We start from the raw sequence: 20,789 nt of genomic DNA, 5'->3' as shown, positions 1-20,789 counted from the left end.
GAAAGCCAGGCATAGACTCCTAGACATTTTAATAAACAAATGCTGCAGTGCTGCAGCAAAATGGTGGAACAATTGTTAGATAGCAGTTGAAGAAACATCTTCACTAGATTTAGAATCTCCCTTCAGAAGTGTATTTTGGGATTGTTTGTGTTTATAACTATTATTTTATTTCTTTTGCAGTTAAAGCTAGTTTTGCAATCAGGGTTCCTTTGTTCCATGAGTTGTCCAAGGATGGAGAGAAACAGCTCTTGACTAGACAAGAGGCATCAAAGGAGGCAGAAGCAACAGAAGTGTTAAATTGCCACAGACAAGACTCAAGGCAGCTGCAGGAACAGGGTACTAAACTTCTTTTTACACTCTGACCAGGCTCCCTTTCCGAAACAAAGAGAGAAGAGAACAAAATACAAAAGATAACTTTTTTTTTTTAATGTTTAAATTGTGAAACTTAACATTAAAAGTATTAGCTGGGATTAATATGCTCCTGCTGGAGGGAAGTGTGGGTCTGATTGGAGCTTATGGCTTTAGGCTGATGTGTTAAACACATAATGCAAATAGTTAAAGAGTATATTTGAGAGGAAAGTTAATGAAACAATTCTGTTTTGTTGTCAGACAGGGTTTCTTGGAGATGTTTTGGTGATCAGATTAAAATTTTTCAGTCTTCATATGAACACTGAAATAAATGATCGATTTAGGAAGGGGCAGGGCTAACATGAGTGCCCCAAACATATTATTTTTATAGGATCATACATACCTTACAGAAAGCTTGCTTTCCAATAGGGATTTATTTATTTATTGTGCAATACTGTTCTATCATGTTATATATAGCTCCTAAAGTAGAATTGGGAAGTGTGAGGATAATTGAGATGAAGGCAAGAAGGCAGCCCATTTGAAGCAGAAATCTCTTCCCTTGTGACTCTCAAGCAACCTTTAAATAATTTTAGTTCTTCCCTTCATGTTAAAGGCTCATTATCTCTTATAGAAATTCGTTAGAAGTCTTCTCATCCTAAGCACCAGGAGTCATTTCTCAAGATAGCACTAGATTCCTTATTCCAGATCTCTACCATAATTTTGTAATATTGTATTAGTGAATAACTATTCAGAATCACTTATCCTTGGTTCCAAAGAAAATAAAAACTCACTGATCACATTTTTTATGTGCATTTGTTAAAAAGGAAGGGGGAAGAATAAGAACCACTGAATGAAGATTCTCTGCTTGCACAGTTGCCATTCTAGCCCTGTGGTTCCTGATTCAGCATTGACTCTGGCAGCTCCTTCTTTACACATTTCTTTTACTATTCCTGAAGCCTCTTTCTTTTCCTCTCAACTTTTTTTTTTTTTTTTCTTTCCACTTCCTCCTCATACAATATCCCTTCAACCAAAAAGTTGTATCTTCTTTCCTAAGGTAAGGGCATCACATGGCAAACTCTGAGGCACTAAATAAATGTGTATCTGGAGCTACTAACATTTCCTTCATACCTTGAAGAACACTGCTATGCAAGCTAAGTTGGTTTAAAGAAGCTTAAGCTGTCTTTACACCGAGAAAAAAATTGTTTCTGTTTACAAAGAGGTGACACAGGAAATGCTGTAAGACTAAAACATCCACTCTCATTTAAGAGAAGACCAGTCATAAGAACTATGGAAGGCAGAAATTTATCCAGCAATGTTACTGACAGAGTAGCTGGAAACTTTCATTAAATGCGGAGGAGAAGAATCACCTGCACATAAGTGTTTTTAAGTTCACAGTGATGTTATCAATAATTAGCATCTGTATAAACGATGTGTCACTGGTACAAGGGAGAATTAAGAAGAAGAGCAGGACATTGCCAAGGGACCATAAACTTCTTTCTCAGGTGATCTGAGCTGCTTCTCATGAACAACCTACATACAGACTGAAGGAAAGTAAGAAGACAATTTATCAGAAGGAAGCCAAAGCAAGATATATTGATGCTAATCTTTATTTACATTTTGGAAGGCTGTTTCTTTTTTTTTTTCACAGGTTTTCACCAGGCCTGATCACCTTCTGCAACTGAATAAAGGAGGTACTTCGGGTGACCTTGTGAAGCAGGGTAGCGCAGTATGCAGGAACAATTAATTAAGAATACTGTGAATTTAATGAAGGAAGCCTGAGGCTTTGGACTAGTAATAGGGCTATTACCAAGGATTAGGGTCCAGAAACTTTTTTTTTTGGAGGAGGGGGAAAAGGAGACAGAATAACCATGGAGAAAAATAAAACAATAAATAAGATACAGTACACGGGAGAGTAAAGGCAGGTACAGACCCTCACTTTGGAGTTACTTCATCTGATTAGGTGCAAGTATTTTGTGCCACAATCATGCTACTAGACCTGGGGATCCAGCTATACATGAGTCCATCATGGCACACTCCCATCAAGTCACTCCTGAAAGCAGCTTGTTCTTAATGTGTACTTGATTAAAGCTAAAGCCATTCCTTTTCTATGCAAGCACTGACACACTAACAGCATTTGCTTTAATAGCCATGCTGGGAGCAGTGCATGTGTTAGTGTGGATGTATAAGGATGTACAGACGTGCTTTCCTGCTATCTTAGAGCCAGAGGGGTTTTCATTAGATTCAAACAGCAACTGACTCTCCAGGGAAGCTCCTGCTCTTACTTGATAAGGGATGCTCTTTTATCATACATGAAACTGCATGCAGTGATCAGACAGGCAGTGTGCATAGTTGCCAACCAGAGGAAAGCTGTTTTTCTTTAGCATATTACAGCAGTGCATTGCTACTACAGTTAAAGATTGGACCAGAAATGTTCTGTTATGAAAGCCACATAAGCTGGCACTTCTACTGATCCCCAGAAGAAATATGCAATTAATGTACTTACTTGAGAGATTTGGGATATCATGTTATTTTTAGGAAAACAGAGCCAGTATGGTAAATGAGAATGGAGAAGACATTTGAAGTACTGGGCTTGCAAATCTAATAAGGTTGACACTCTTGCTTTCAAAGAACTTAGTTATGCATTCTCTGCATATGAACACCCTTAAAAACAAACATTAGTGGTCTAAAATATAGCTGTCCATTGGAGAACAAGTTGGATTTTGCTTCCTTTGATAAAAATAATATATCTTTTTATTTTCCCATTTACTATTCAACTGTACCTCAAAAAAAGTTAAACACATTTTTGAAATGAGGTGTTAACCCTTTACATCTTTAAATCTCCTTTTCTCTCTCTACTAAGCAATGTTTTTTATCAACCACATAGACTTTTCAGATGCTACCATGTGCAGCTGAGTACAACATTACATTAAAAATAACAAAAAAAGTCTAAACTAAGGATGCAGTAGTGCAGTAGTCAAGCCATTTTCACTGAGTGGTAATATCTGGATCACAGAGAAGTGTTTTAGTTCTTACTTTTAACAGTGAGGTACATGGACTTGCTGACGTCTGCTCCCACATCATTGCTGACCTTGCAGAGGTAGTATCCACTGTCTTCTTCCAAAACGTGTTTAATCAGCAAGGAACCATTTGTGAGAAGCTGGATACGACCGTTCAGTGCAATTGGCTGGAACTGAGGAACGCCGGCACCTAAATCAGGACCAACATAGAAGTAGGTTAGTTAAGAAGAAAAGTCTCTCTCTCTCTATAGCTTCCTGTTCTTAGAGGCTCAGTTCAATTAAAATACAAATGGTTCTGGCACCACTGGAACAAATGGAGTACTTCTTTGCCAAAATCAAATTCATTAAATGGAAAGAAGAAAGGCTTTCGGAATATAGTGGTAGGAATAATTTCCCATGTTAAAGGTAAGGGGACAAAAAAGGCAGAAAGCAGGAACAGAAGGGGAAGAGAGAAAATGAAGATTTTCAGACAGCTCATGGATAAAAAGGCACATTTGTTGTACGTTTAGTGGCTGATAAATTATTGACAATTACAGCTGAACAGTCATACAAGTATGCATCCCTTATGCATACACCAGATGAATTTCTTATGACTAAGAGGGATGTCTGTTGTAGTAAACATGGAATACTCAAGAGACCTCTAGGACCTTGTTTACTAAACTCTGGGTAACATATAAAAACACATCAGTGACTGTGTTGCTCTTTTCCTCCTACTGCTGACTGACTGATGACATAAAATCCCTGTTCCACCATGTCTGGAGTCAATATTCATTCAGACTGATTAAAAAAAAAAAAAAAAAAAAAACAAAGTAATAAAGAAATTAATCAGACATTAATTTCCATATTTGGTAATAAAATAAAAATGGAAAGTCCATAGAAACACAGGAAGCCGAAGATTTCTGTATTAACTTTGGTATTAAGAAATAAAATCTTAAGACAGAAACAACCTTTCAAAACCCATCAGATGCGTACACTTTTAGACACACACTAAAACTCTTCTCTTCAAGATATGGAACTGTGCAAGAAGGGGCAGCTGGTTGGACACAGCCACGAGGAATGGGCCCACATACGTTTTCTCTCATGTCTTCACCAATGACTACTTAACAAGTTTATAGAGCACAATGTCTTTGTCCTTTCCTAGAGGAAGGTTCCTCCCACCTCTGCATGTTTCTGCTTAAATAAAAAGCCAGGAAAGAGAAATATAGAGAATGGCTACTTCATCTTTTAATATTGTAGATGAGTGCACTGTTCCCTTCCACCACGGAGAACAAGCTAAGAATTACACATTTAGCAGAGTTATTGGATATACTGTCTGATGACGCTTGAATTTCTGTTGGAGAATTAGTCATAATCAAAGAGGAAAGGTCCAAATCCCAAACCTAGCTGGTTTTATTGGACCTACTTTGCCTTGGAAACAAGACACTGGTGATTTAAGGAAGGGAACTAGATACTGCCATACTGCCAGCATTGCTGTGCAATCCAGAGGTCTGCCACAAATTCAGGTTCTTACAGCATCAGGAACTGTCTCAAGGTATATTAAGATACAATTCTTGTAACAAGGGCTTTGCAACCTACTTTATCAGCAGAAGAGAGAATTTTGTGGAAAAATCATAAAGTAGCCTTCTTCAATGTAATTCTTTTATTCAATCTTCTGCACACTAAGTTGTTTTCTGTCAGCATTAAGTACTATATATAATAGCCTGAGTCAGACCAGTAGGAAATACAATGAGTAAATATTTTTGGGAATGATTTAATACAAAATAGCAAGCTATAACAACCCATGAATACAACATCAAGAATATTAAAAAAGACTGGACATGCATACGTAAAATTCTTCTATTCCTAGACAAGTTTGCTTTGGGGACATACAGTTACACTGAAGGTTCCCAAGGCTGATACTGTGAACTTAGAAATGTAAAATGGATAATACTTTCACAAAAATCAGTTGCCATTGTCGATTTTTCAACTGTTTTAGTCATATACTTATCCCTCTCCTTTTTTTTTTTTTTTTTTTTTTTTTTATATAAGCCATTTTTTCCTGTCACTTAGCTGGAAGGCACATTTATGCTTCACTAATTCTACCTGTCTGCAATGTATTGCTCAAGTGGATAGATGCATCCACTCACTTTTTATGTTTCTCCACATTAAAAGTTCTGAGAAAAATTTGGTGCTCATAGAAGGGAAAGGGCTGTTAGTCCTGAGGACACACAAACCTGGGCAACATTTTGCATAAGAATTTGCACAGGCTTTTAATTCTTCACACACACTTTTTCTGCTATTACAGCTGAAATATGTCCTGAATAATGACAGCAACTGCATGCATGTACCTGCAAAAGCTCATGAATCATGAATCACAGAATTGCAGAATGGTTGAGGTTGGTAGGAAGCTCTGGAGGCCACCTGCTCCAACCCCCTGCTTAAGCCGGGCCACCCAGAGCAGGTTACCCAGGACCATGCCCAGGGGGCTTTTGAAGATTTTCAAGGAAGAGATTCCACAAAGTATCTGGGCAAACTCTGCCAGTGCTCTGTCAACTGCACAGTAAAAAAAAGTATTTTCTGATGTTCAGACAGAGCCTCTGGTGTTTCAGTTAGTAACCATCACCTTTTTAAGTCTGATGGACTTAAAACGTTATTGATGATTATGGTGTGTCTGTATTGATCTCTGTTATTATTCTTTAGAAACTGCAAGTCTGGTATTTATATATCCCAATGTACAAAAAAAAATGAACTCTTTTTCCATTCTTCACCAACACAAAAGGCCAATGACACTAACTTGCCTGCAGGTGTCCAGATGTCCTTTGTGCTTTATTGTGGTACATACAAATGAATTATGAACTGATTGTTTTACTCCTGCTGGCCTCACCTGGGCAATTACTTCAGAATTTCATATAAACACAGCTCATAAAGTAATCATATAAAGGGTCTCTTTAAGACAAAAAGTGCCACATAGCCTGCAGATCTGTACAGCACTTGAATTAAACCTGGTATTGAAAATGCAATCATGCTTTAGGAAAATAAAGGCTTCTGTAAAAATACTGACCTTTTCAGCCAGAGTTATTTTAGCCAAAAACTGAAACTGCAATTTGATGTCTACTACTACATCAAGTATCTTCTAAAACTTTCTGTGACTTAAATACTTCAGAGCTGTTAATCAAAAACATGAAAAATAGTTCCTTGATGGTAGAGTATCCCTAAAATCAAACCACTGTCCTGTTCTCTTTTATTAAAATGGGCTGCTTATCTCTTCACAGTTAATTACAACTCTGTTAGCTTGATGTGGCTTCCTTCTTCAACATACAAACAAAACAGAATTGCTTCTTTGTGACCTATATTCTTAATTAAAAACCCATAATCAATGGGATTTGGAAAGCTGCACTCTTCTTTCCATGACACGGAAAGTATGAATAAAAGCAAGAATGGGTTTTAATGTGAACATTTCTCTTCCCCAAAATATTTCTTCAAATATAATTTATACTTACATCATATGGAAACAAAAATTTGCATGGAGCATGAAATAAGTATTTCTTCTCAACAACACCTAATTTTGTGCTTGTATGTATATCATCTGATGTACATAAAAAGATAATTAGAGAATTAACTTGTGTACACTGGATATGGAGTTTGGAGAGTTTGTTTTCTTGTTAAAACCAACTAGAAGGCAACGGGCAAAAGGAGGATATCTAACAGGCAGCAAATTTTAATTAAAAGGCAGTCAATTTCCTATGGTTACTTAGGGTCAAGTGAGGCCAGTTCTAATGCTCTGTTACATGAGAAGAAAATGTTAAATCATTATGTAAAGCGCATACTGAATTACTGCTTATGCTAATGCTACCTGACCTTTCTTCTTTGCTAAAAAGATATGATTGGCCATGTTATCATGGATTTTAAAGTGAAAAAAAAAAAGTCAGCCAAATGCTGCCAGTGAACCTTGTTCTAAGGTTGTTTCAATTAAAACAGTATCTCTTTTCTTTCAGCTGTCCACTCCCTTGCTCTCCCACTGAGGCCGTAGCTAACACGTGCACATTCACAGCTCAAGGAAGTCTCTAAGGGAGACCAAGAAGTCCATCTAGGTCAGTCGTGCATCTGTGACAGTTGCCAGTATGATGTGCTTTAGGAAATGATAGACCAGTATAAACATAACTGATATTTCCCTTATTGCACCCTGCTAGCTTTTGACTACATGAACTATAAACCTCTAGCTGAGTGGTAAGTAAGCTCTTGCTAAATCAGAATTAATTTGTCCCTAGTGATCACAGGAGGAATCCTACCTTTTGAGTACTTCCAGACAATGGTAGGAACAGGATAACCCTCTGCAGAGCAGTTGAGAATCACAGCTTTTCCATATATCCCATCCTGGTCACTTGGTTGAACCACAAACCTAGGGGGCACTGTGGGAGGAAGTGAGAATTAATGCAAAATTTAAAAACAGCATTTTGATGATCTGGGGACATAGTAAAGTAAGTTTTATGCAATTATTTACTTACCGTGCAAAAAAAGTATGCATTTCTGGCCAAGGAACTCAAAAGTATTGTTCTTGTTAGGGTACAAAAATAAGTTAATGAAAATCTCTGTAGGAGAGATTACAAAATGAACTAACAGATAAACCAAACTATCATGGTCAGAAAAGAAATGGTTGTTTACAAAGGGAGAGGTCTGACAGATGTCAAACAACTGAAGGTGTTTTTTTGTTTGTTTGTTTGTCTTCATAACAATGAACTGGCAGGCTTTAGAAAAAGAAGAAATAAAATATATATCCTAAATAACCTTAAACATGTAACAGCAATCAGATCATTTCATATTAAAATGAGGGTGTTTGCACTATAAATTCTGATAGGACTTGTCTTTCCAAGAGTAACCACAGGAAGGTTCAACACATTTTGTTTGTGTGAAGTTGAAGAGAAAAAGTTTTACTAGAAATAGGTGTATGTGTGTCAAAGTATACATACATGCATTACTAGACATTCTAGGGGAGCATAAAACCAGTGCAAGTTTTCCAGCCGTAGTCAAGTACATATATATTTATACATACATAAAAAAATGAGCTGCTCATCTCAAGGAAAAGCTGTACATTTTCTGAATACAGTCACTCTGCAAGAAAACAACTAGTGACAATGCCAGACCTACCTACAGTTTACCATGGAGGATAGATACAAAATGTTGTTTGTCAATAAAACCTCCATATTTGTCAAAAGTTTGAATGAAGAGCTGAAAACTGAAGAATGTTCAAAGAACCACAGAAGTTATTAAAAAAAAAAAAGGTGCTTAATGGTTGTATCGAAAAGTCAGCTAAAGTCAGAGATTTTCATTGACCTGCTGTTCTTTGGTTCAGAGATGAACATGTAAATACCGCCAAAACAGTCAATTATTTGTATTATTCCATAAATTCTTCTTTTTAGGTCTTCTTAGAGTAATACATGGAAAACGTAGTCAAGTGACTGAGCCTGACAGAAATCTAATACAATAAGGAAAAATTCTAATCAATCATTCCTTGAACTAACTGTTAGGGCCACTGCAGCATGTGCACTTGGAGACACACATATGGTCATGGTTTCACAGCTTCCCAGGTCCAGCCAGGGCTGAGTTTGTCTGAAAGCTGGGTGCAGGAGGACAGAAAGCCAAGACATCCCTCCTTGCTTTGGCATGACGCATCTTCCCAAATCCCTATCAGACTCTATCGTCTGCCTCACCAGAAGTGCCAGATATAATAAAGGAAGTAAGTGAGTGGGCTATAATGTGAGGAAGTGTAAAGCCATGTAGAAGGGGATCAGCAGTACAGTGACTATTTGTTCAGGGCGCTGAAACTGTAAAGGCCATGGGTACAGTACTGCTTATACATCAGGAAAAAAATGTATGGCAGAAACATAGTAGAATCACCAATAAATTACTTAATAAATTACTTTTTTTTTGTTATTATTATTATAAACACTCTCATAATTGAAGCAAATAGCACATCCCATTACACCAGACAGTCCCAAGTTTTCCTTAATGAGAAACTTGATCTGTCAATGTTGGGTGTGGGAGAGGAGTGCTGAAATTTGAAGGTATCTAAAGACATTCTTCAGGTGCGGAGAACCTTTCTCACAAAGGCTTGAGCCTTCCTCCCTTTATCTCCATAATGCAGTGCTCCTCTCCAATTTTCTCCTTCCATCTTCACAGCTACAAATGATTTTTAAAAGATGAAAACTTTATTCCAGAGAGGAAACAATCCCTTTAACCGGACTTTTTACTCATTGAATCGTAGAGCTATAGTAAATACTGCTTACTGCCTAAACATGCACAAAGAAGGTCCACTTGCTTTGAACTTGGCAACAAGAAACAGAAGGAATCAACAACAACAGAGGCAAGAGCCACCTTTGTACTAGGACAGATCTCCTTCTGTAGTGGAAACCTTTGCTTTATTTATTGCTGTCAAACATTTCAGCTTTCCGAACAGCTGCCACCATGACAAGTAGAAATCATATGTTGTGTTAATTCATGACTGGTAAGCACCAAACATGAAACCCCATCAACAGCTGCCGTGGGCAATCACCTACCCTGTTCTAATTACCTACTCATAGAAAACATTCACTTCAGTAGCTCAGTTCTCACTGTTCTGTTCATTTTATCACCAAACACAAAGGAGTTCCAAGTACTTATTTTCCAAAACAGGCTAAAAGTATAATTAGTTGTACAAATATGTTTGATTTTATACTACTCAGCACAGTGGCATCAGCTACTTTTACCTGGAGAACTGTAAATAATTTTCTATTCACAGCTCATGAAAAGTCAATTACAAGCTGCTTATCCATAAAGAGAATAAAATAAATATTAAAGTAGGAAAAAAAAAAAAAAAAACACAACACAATACTGACTAAAAGATGTTATGTAAATAAAGATATTGGAGTTTAAGGTGTATGGAGAAACTACTTATGTTCACAGAAGTCCACCCATATGTTTATAGAAGTCCAACCTTATGATAAACACGGCACATGCATGCCTATATGCTGGTTCTAGCAAAGGACATGCTATTTAGGGAGGGGATGTGAGGAATATTCTGTAGCCCATTCCTTTTTGCAGTCCCTCAGCATTCACAGCTTCTGTCTAAGGAACACCAGAAGGCCCATACTGGTCCACTATATATTTAAAGACCTTTGTTTTGCCCTATCATCTTTTAAATCTGCTGATAAAGACTACTTTCAGGACCTCCCCATACACAATTTTACAGAAATGTTACAGGTGAAAATATTCACACAAAAGGAGAAGTCACACACTTCCCGGTGTGTTTCTCGTATCCTGTACCAGGGGACCTGATGAAGTACAGTTCCGTGGTCTTCTTATCCATAACCTTCTTGATTTGGTAGACCTAGCTACCCATCATTGCATCACCTAGGAGTGAATGGAAGTGTACAATATTCCAATAGGCAGAAAGTAACTGAAATGGAATTTTAGCCAGTGGATAATGAGTCAATTCAAGGGTTTAAGTGTATTCAGAAATTAAAATTCAAGTTTACTCACATGAGATTATTCAAAAGAAAGACTGGTATCATCTATATATTGTTAATGTAACTATTAGGGTTTGACTTCACAAGATGACTTTTAAAGCTGTGCCTCTTCTGAAATTGAAAGATACTACTTTTTACCCATCTCCTATATCCCTAAATATTTGCTTCAGTTGTATCAGTCCTAACAGTGAATTTACAACTCATTACAACTGTTTACAATTGATCACAACTGATTTTGTGGGGTGACTGATAACTACTGGACTCCTCTACTGCTGAAAAGTGTGAAGAGTATAATATTTTTAAAATTCTCCCTTACATTTTTTTTTTTTTTTAACTTTGGTTTATTTTCCTTATTTTAAAAACATTTTCTTTGTACTGTGTTATTTCCTCTGGATGACACTGGGAAGAATTACTATTTTATTTTATTTCTTTTTTTTTCAGGAAACAATTTGATTATTGTATTAAATGGGTAGACACATGAAGAAACTTCTGAAGAAGTTAAGCAAGATTGCATAGTATGGAATAAAGGCAAGCAGTCTTTAAAATACTATTTGCATGAAAGTTATCTCTTTCGGTAATGTATGTCTAATCCCTTTTGCAATATACAGAAAAAAAATGGATAGATGTCAAGGATAAATGTGCTTTTTTTTGAGCATTTCTATCATTTCTATGGAAATCCATCTTTCCACATCTTTAATAAATTCATGGAGTGTAGGCATTCTTGATGTGTTGCACCTTGAATACTGACAAGCTTTGAACTAGGCTTTTAATCATATTAATTTCATTATATTTTGGTGTATTCCCAGTATATTTATATTCATTTAAAAAGCATAAGATTTTGTTCTGATATTCTTGGTATTATCAATTCTAATAGTTACTTTCAATGCAGAATTTGATAATCAGAATGGTAACTGTGGAAATTGAATTTTGCCTTATAAGTTCCAGAACCGGGCACACAATCAGCAATCAGACTGTTTCCTTGTAGCGCTCAATCTGCAGAGTAGGTTTCAACCTTGGCAAAAAATGTGCCCTCATCTGGTAACAGCACCAATATTTGCATTCAGTGAAAGTTCCTTGATAATTCAAACAGCCTTCCTTTAGGACTACTTAGAAAAGTGCCAACTGCTGTTTTGATTTTGAGGACATGAACCCTTAATGGTTAGTTTTGTGATTGCAAGTAGAAATCAGAAATGATGCAACAGCAAAACAAAATTACTTATTCAATGACTTTTTGATTATTTCTGTATTGCTGTCTAGGTAAAACCACAGGATTTTTCTTCATATATAAATGATTAAGAAATAAACAGAGGAGTATTTTTCTTTCTATTTTTCTTCCCTATTGGTAGTCTCTTTTTCTTAATTTTATTTCAAATGAATAACTTCAGTGCTATGTTCCAGCATATTTTGGAAGATGAAAGAGTTAATTATTTGAAATAGATTTTGATACTTAGATTTATATTGTAGAGGTACATTCAGTATTTCATTACCTCTGAGGAATTCATTAGCCCTTAAAGAAGACTTAGTAAGAACTTATCCAAGTTCAGTTGTCTGATGTGTTTAAGTAGAGTTAACACAGAAAAGAAAACAATTAGTTTTCTTCCTCTCTCCAGTCATAAATGTGTGAGCCTCTTCTGCCCATTTATAAATGAAATATTCTGAAATAGCTCACAAATATGACTGAAGAGTTCTGCTTTTATTATCACCTTTGTTTCAGCAGCACAGTCCCCTGAGTCCATAAAGAGGGCATTTAAAATTGCTTTAACTGTGAGTTTCTCTCATTTAATGCAGCCCACGGATCTGTGACGAGAAATGAGCTGTTGAATTGTTTAGTGTAAGAGCAGTAAGTTGACAGATGCAAACTATTTAATGGCTGAACTCAAAGGACCTAAAAAGGTATTTTCTATCAATATTATGACTAACAGACTCAAGATCTTACACAGGGAAAACAAAGAATGAGATAAATCGGAATAGGATGTTGAAGATAACAGGAATGCTATATTGTCATTTTAAAGGAAGGAAAATGTGTAAATTGTCTCCTTGAAACAATCCTGATAAGATGAGAAAATATGAGTTGGTATCTTAAGAAGGTGTTGCTTACCAATGTCCTTGCTACTCACTTGGACTTTACAATCTAGTAATTTATATTAATTTAGGAGTACCTGTTGACATTCCCTAATTTAATTTTGCTTTATATAAATCCAAGAATTCTTTCTGACTGTGCTTCATGCCAGAGACCAGGTGACAAACTCACACACATCTTCCTGGTCTTCCAATCTCTGGAGGCACTTCTGGCTTCCAAGTACAGTGATGAGTACGTTACACTCAAGTGCAATCCTGAAGGCCCTTAATATGAGCTTCTGCAGTGGGCTACTGGAGTAAGTTAAGAAATAATCTATGACATTTGGCTAGAATACAATGTTTCATTTTTACATGGAATATTTGTACTTTACATTTAGATCATACTGTCAAAATGATGGACGAAATTTAATCAGCCAAAGCGCCCATTGATGTATTAATGAATGAGATCATTAAACACTGTACTTTAGCAAAGATGAACAGTTATTAAATTTGGTCATTGGACCTAAGGGGTCAATTTAGCTGGTTTAGTAAAACCATTTGCTATGCAGTTCAAGGAAAAAGATGTACTTTCGCAAAATGAGACAGTGCCTAGTGGTTTTGTGTTGATCAGGTTTATCTAATGAGAACATTAGATAGGAAGTGAATAATTCAACAATAATTTTCAGAGTTGCAGTGTAAACACCAGCAAAGAAAGTAAATGACACTAGCTCCAGCCATAAATCTTTCCCCCTTGCTTTTCCATCACAGACTGCATTTGCTGCATTATACCACCTCCAAACACCAGAAAGCAGGCTGATACTTCCTATATGGAAGATTCATAGGGACTTAGGATTTAGGGACTAGGACATAGGATTCTCAGGGACTGTTCATTGGGTACTTAACTATGTAACAAAATTCGATATTCCTGGGAAGCGCAAAATGAAAACACATTTACACTTAATGTACTAACTGCATTAAGAGGGGTTATTAGATATTTAAAGACCTTATCTCAATTTTAACTTATGATGTGTTCACTAACAAGGATTTTAAAATAGTGATTTACGCACCCACTGCTATCATTGAATTCTCTGTTCTTGCAGCATCTGATACATCATAATACATTTATGAACTTTTTCTACTTGGCAATCAATTAAAATATTTTTCACCTCTTTCTATAATTATTTCATTCTCATTTTAGGAAACCCTTTAGAAATGAGTAACATGATAAACTGTATACATATTTTTAATCACTCTTTAGAAGACAAGCATAATGAGTAAAGCCTTAATTAATTCTGCATGATGTGTAAGTATTTAACAGAGAAGATATTTTCCTAATTTCCATGAGTGGCTTTCATGACAGAATCCTATTCTTTCCTTTCCTTTTTTGTTAATAGCATGTCTAGCAAATCAGGAATGCAACAATAAATAAAATAATCAAATTAATAATGATTTATGAGTTTTTGAGAAAACCTTATAACTTGCAAACTTTAAAAAATGAACTTCCAGAAGAATGGGCTGGGATCTTGTGCCGTGCAAGATGATGAGAATGAAAGCTCTATTTTCACTCACCTGGACTGCCTACCTGCACTCTCTGGATGTAATAAAGACAGTAGACTTCTCCCAAAAGATAATTCATGAACTTTTACAAGACATTCCCTAAATATAAGAACTAATAAAGCCTGTTTTTAAGTGGATTTTTATCTCATGACTGAGTATAGACTGTAGCTGGAATATTTCTTGTGTTTGCAGAGGAGCTCACCTGAGCTTGCCATTCTCTGGAGCTCACCGTTATCTGGTATTTAGTATTACACTTAATAAAGGTGTTTCTAATAGTTTTATTAAGTTTTTAGGCTTTCAGATCAACTGGAGGTGTTTTCTCCTCTTTGGATTTGTCTGAAATCAGATGATAAGTTGTGGAGGGGAGAAGTACTGGCAGATCTATGCCCAGAGAATGTGGCTAAGTTTCATTTGCACCTCCTCTCCAAGAAACCTGTGACAGAGATCCAAGACAGAGACCCAAGATTGCCCTGAGGGCTTCTTGTCCAGAGTTTCACAACTGCTCAGCAACTTTCTACCCTCACTGTATATCTCTCAACAGGCATCTTCTGCCTACCTATACTCTATGAGGAAGCCCTGTAGAAGCTGGTCATTTTCCTCTGATATTTAAGGCAGGGAAAATCCAGTCTTGCTTGCCAGGTATTTTTAGGACTTTTCATCACTGTTTGCTTGCTTTTACTCAGCACAGGAATGGAAGTGAAGATACACCATACAGTGTCCACATATTTTAAGAGACTGATTCTTGTTTATCTTTTTATATTTTTATATTTTATACTTCTAACAAAATAGTAGTTCATGTTACACATGAAAAATATGTGTAGGAATAATATAGAAAATCTATATATAATCTATATATATAATCTCTATATAAAAATCTATTTAGTTGACTTAAAAATAACAGAAAAATATGAATGCTTAACAACAGGGCACATATATGATCTAACAGATAAATATCAGGGGAAAAAAATCTCAGGTTACAAACCTGAAGAATTTATGTGGCTGTATGGATTCTGCAAAAGTTTAGGTATTCAATAGTGTTTAAAATGTAACAACAAGCTGTTGGCCTGGGCTTCTCCATTCATCTTAGAAATTTATTGGATTTGGATGATACTTCCAAGTCTCTCCACGTACAGTAAAATGATATAGGCTCCCACATATATTTGAAATATGTTTAGTCTTCATCATTTTTATGTCTACTTCTAAAAAGAAAACAATGACTGGAACTTTGTGGTGAACAGTCATATTTCCTTCTACTTTCTTCTCTCATTCATTGTCTACTTGCATATCAAAAAACACATAAATAAGATACTCCCTGAACACATCCCCTGACAAAAACAAACAAACAAACAAAAAACTACAATGGAGTTTAAATCATACTGCTGAAAAACTATCACACAGCATGGATTAGAAACAAGAAGAATGTAAGCACCAATTCTTCTCCCTTTATTTAGAAAAAAACTGCACAGTAGATTTAGAAAAATATTGTATTTCAGTTATACAGCACTCATGAACAAACAGATGAGGACAGATTGGAAAGCTTGGAGAAAAAAACAGCAGAAAATCAAATATTTATTAAAATGTGTATAGGTTGGGTTGGACGGAGACTAGTAGTGACCACAAACAACCCTCTAATGACTGTCTTCTGACCTATGTGGAATGAGACAGCAGAAGTTCAATATGCAGCCCAGACTTTTGGCAGAAAATTCAGGTCAGATATCATATTATATTTCCCCCTTCTCCTCTGAGTGAGAATTATTATCCCAGATGCATAACTAAAAGTGATTAAGCCACTACCATTTAAATTGAGAGAGAGAGAGAGAGAGAGAGAGAGAGAGAGAGAGAAGGTCTTAAGGAAGGCTGCCACAGAGCACTAGCTGGGGCAGAAAGATATGCAAGAGGGGAAAAATGAAGTAGCCCTCATAACCTCCTAAGAAAATGGCAGTACCAGGACTCCAGAAAGCTCCTCCAAGCCTCCAGGCAAAACAGAGTGAAAAGCTACCTTCTATCGCATAGGATGTCTTTTAGGTAAAAGCACCGAACCCATGCCATCTTACAAAGAGAGGTGCAATTAGGGTAGTGACACGTGGGGAGGACAGAGGTATCAGTGTCAGTGATGTGAAAGGAGTTTGAAAGCAAAACTTCCCACTACTTGGACAAGGAGGGAAAGCTGAGTTAACACCAGATATATGCAGGGAGAGACCAAGACAGTAAGAGGCAGTTATGTCCAGGGAGCAGAGGCCAGGCCAAGCAATGGCTCACCAGAAGAAGACAATAGGAGACGGGAAAGTTGCACAGTTGCACTTCAGGCAAGGCAGGGAGAACAGGGTTCCTCTTATGAGAAAGCAGGACTTCCCCCAATCATTGGGGTGCAGAGCAGAAATCCTAACGTGGGATCTCTTGAGCTGTTATAGCCCTGTGGTTCTTGGTAAAGAAAACAGAACAGACAGTGTTTCCAGAGAACCGTCTTTCAGTGCTACAACCTATATTAACTTTTATCACAAAGGTTATCCTAACACCTGGGTTTAGAATAGGAACCCATACTGAGTTGCTAGGACGATTCTTTCCCACAACTTTCTCACAACAGTGAGTATGGTTACTGCATATCACATACTATCTCAGCTGTTATTAGATGGGCATTTCTATGTAGAGCAGACATAGCCAGTGCACTGTCTGTTATGATAGGTTGTGAATTTTCCCTTCTTCAGGAAAAGAGGTGAGGAAATTCTTGTGCTGTTTGAATGATAACTAGGGTTAAAAACCAACAGAACAGCACAGGAAAAGAATAATGAAATACATATAGTTAATTAAACTACTTCATTTAAGAATTACTAGATAGATGGAAAGAGCAATAGACAACTGTACTGAATAATACTTTTAAAAGGTTAAAAGCAGTGAAGCTAAAAAAAACAAAACACCAACCCCCCCCAAAAAAAAACAACAACAACAAAAAAATACCTGTTCAAGTATTATTCATACCAAATCTAGTGAAAAAGCAGTGTACCCATTTGCAGCTGAGTTTTGGGAACATAACGTAAGAAAAAGTAAGCATAAAAATTCTGTAAGTATAAACTAAGTCCATTAGGAACTCAGGCAATGGGAAGATTCGACTTTAAAAAAAAAAAAAAAAAAAAAAAAAAAAAAGCTGCTTAACAGTTTAAGCTTCAAATGAATTTATGGTGGGGAAAAAAGGCCTGGAAAAGATGGAAAAAAAAAAAAAAAAAAAAAAAAAAAAAGTCCTTAAGTGATTTTAAGAATTATCTTGGTAAAACTCATAAGATGTAGTGATCTTCATCACAATAACCAGGGTTACTTGCAGTATTACTTTATATGCCCTTTTGCTATCAATAGCCTGGTAGCAAGAAAGAGGTGGTGGAGAAGAGTGTAATAGCCTTATTAAAAAAAAAAAAATGCTTTGAAAAACTTTCAGAAAGAAAAAGAAGCAATTTGTTTATTCTGAAGCTTTGCACAGTAAGTCTGAAAGTGTATCATAAGGTGTAGTCTCTAGGGAGCTTAGCTAAGGTGTGACTTGAAAGGCATAAGATAATGGAGGTGAGGTATCTTTCTAAAATATCTTTTCCACATAAAATATTTCTTTACTGAAATTCTATATTAACATTTATTTCAAAGCAAAATGATGTGAAGTCAGCATGATCAAAGGGACCATGCTAGCTGAGCTACAAACAAATAAGAGAAAGAACAGCAACACACCAACAAAGGAGTTCCATGAAGTCAACATCAATGTTTTGCTTTTTTAAGGTGATGTAATGTTTTGTGTTTTTCTTTTATTTTATTTTATTTTATTTTTTCAGATATAATGTTATAGAAGAGGTTGTTATAAATCAAAAATGGTGATAATCAGTCCAGAAAAATAACAGAGAGGAATTTGGTACCATTTCAAACTCTTGATCCCAGTGAGTTGGTCTGCACGTCAAAATTTTTCTGAATGTCATTCCTGTGGCTCCCCTATCAGCCCTGTACACTTTAGAGTTGATTAGTTTCAAGACTCACTTCTTTTAGATAGAAAAGTCTTATTAGTTTCTATGCTTCACTGCTCTGTGTGCTCTCTATTATGAGGAGAGGGATTACCATATTTTCCTCTGTTTTATAATTCCTATCAAACAGATGACATTACAAAATACTGATGAAGTCCACTTAATTGGTGCCCTTCAAAGTATTTACATCTACTTACCTCTCACAATTAGTTGGCTTTGGTGCTCCACAGCTGCTGCATCATTTCTAGCTATACAGGTGTAATTCCCATTGTGCATCAGTGAAAGATTAGAAATCCTTAAGGAGCTGGTGAAGTCAATGTTGTCAATGGTCACCCCAAGGCTGGCTGGGATGGGCCTGCCGTCCTTCTGCCAGGTGATGGTGATGGGCAGATCTCCAGAGACCACCACACAGGGAATGAAGACCCGCTGCCCAATGGAAAACCTTGGGAACTCAAAAGGCTGAATAAAGGGTGGAACTGAAACAAAATAGAAAAGAGGAGCTATTGCAGGTACGGTCCCGTGCCTGAAAATAGTATATGTAATAGAATATGTAATAACAATATACTTGATAGTCATAAAAAAAAATACAACTTTTGCAAACGCCTTTCTAAAATTGGCTTTCTTTTTCTTGGCCAGATGCATTAAGCAGAGACGACAAGCACTGAAATCCCTGGCTTCTACAGACACTAGAAACTGCTGGCAGATTCCTGCAAGAGTAATCAACCCCTCTCCAAAAAAATCCCATTTCCAGCTCATGACTCTTAAGATCTTTCACCAGTGTTATTGCCTGGATAGTCCAGAATCATCTCATCAGCTTTCAGGATTTGGTGTGAGGACCTTGTTTAGGATCATACAACAAACCTGGAAGAGGCTTCAGCTTTGTCTCTGAGACATAATGAAAGGGAGTGTAAGCTTCTATAACTCTTCTTGGATTTTTTTTTTCAATCTGTTTCAAAGCACAATTTTCACTAAGATTGTGTGGACTTGTGCAGTGAAAGGTACATACAGTATTTGTAGGTCAGAACTTCAGTAAAAAATGATTTCTAAACAGAGGACCAGTACAAGACAAACTCTCAAGCTGGCATTTAATTCCTGCTAAGCATAGTTTGCTTGAATTTATTTTTCCTTTATTATTCTGTGGATGGAAAGAAAACAAACAAACAAAAGCAACAACAACAACAACAACAAAAACACAAGCAAAAACCACAAACAAAAGCATTTTTTGAATTATAGGGAAGAATTTCACTTTTAAGGAAATATTTTGTTCTCAGGTACTGTAAATAAAAACAAAGGAAGTAATGATTTGGATTCAGTAAACAAAACAGGAAGTAATGGGGGAGTCTTACTTTCTCCCAACTTGGGTTGAAACATTTGCCCCAAATCAGGCAGACTGGGAATCAAATACCGACCCAGATGAATAAATTTGAACCTTCTCCCAGTCTCCGGGGAGCACTCTAGCAACCAGAGCATTGGTCTAAAATAGGTTTCTGTCAGTCACTCCTAAGAAGACTATAAAACCAACTTTGCAGCCAATACTCAAATACTCTCTTATCAAAAGAGAAGACTCTTTGAGGTTATGTACCTTAGACATAGGAGTGCATTTGCCTGTTCTTGCCTGAGAGATTACTTATACATAGTCTGTACTGCATTTGAACACCTTTAACAGGAATGATCAAAGGACACCCACAGCAGAACATTTATACTGCTCTGTATCAGTTAGCTTCAGAAGAAAATGGAGCTGCTGGATTTATCTATTTGTGTTTCTTTTGTCCTTTCTCCCTTTAGCAAAACTAAAGCTGTGTTTTCACTGAAAATGAAGTAGAAAAGAAGCAGAAATGCTCTTCAAAACTTTTGCGAGGTATGCCAGCCCATTGAATTTCTTAGCAGCAATTTCACTGCTCTGCCAGTCTCCTTCTTCTGGGATACAGAGACAGATATTTCTGACCATTACATTGCGGCTGCTCTTCCATTAGGAGTAAGAAAGATCACTATTAAGGAAGTGCTACCAAACTCCCTGAAGGACAAAAACATTATTCAATGGCTTATACAAGTGTACATGAGCATCACAGTGCAAGAGGGAGATAAATAAGATGCTAAATGGTGCTAAGATGCTTTTGGCTTAGACATGTTACCATTTAATGAGGAGAAGTTACAGCCACGCTCATCTGTCACAGAGAGGTGACATCAGGCCTCAGGTACACAAATGCAGAGTGTAACATCTTCTTACAGGTTTTTTTCCTTTTTCTTTTTCTCTTGGGACCTAGTGTTACACAGTGAGACAAAATGTCTGCCTGTCTCTTCTAATTGCCTTGGCATCCCTTACACAATAATTGAGA

At 36.6% G+C, this 20,789-nt stretch overlaps 1 protein-coding gene across 1 annotated transcript in view; it reads right to left on the bottom strand.

The window, feature by feature from the left end:
• DSCAM (DS cell adhesion molecule) overlaps nt 1-20,789 on the bottom strand; it is a gene marked incomplete at both ends in the record, with an annotated part of 475,148 nt that overhangs the window by 142,563 nt on the left and 311,796 nt on the right. The window contains 3 exons of the mRNA XM_082772650.1: nt 3,382-3,555; nt 7,634-7,753; nt 18,651-18,929. Coding sequence (XP_082628776.1) covers nt 3,382-3,555; nt 7,634-7,753; nt 18,651-18,929 — 573 coding nt within the window. The remainder of the gene's footprint in view (nt 1-3,381; nt 3,556-7,633; nt 7,754-18,650; nt 18,930-20,789) is intronic.

This window comes from Aythya marila (assembly GCF_965140915.1).
Source record: "Aythya marila genome assembly, chromosome: 1".
NCBI lineage: Eukaryota > Metazoa > Chordata > Aves > Anseriformes > Anatidae > Aythya > Aythya marila.
Note: the sequence above shows the minus strand (reverse complement) of the source record. Positions and strands in the feature narration are given on the sequence as shown.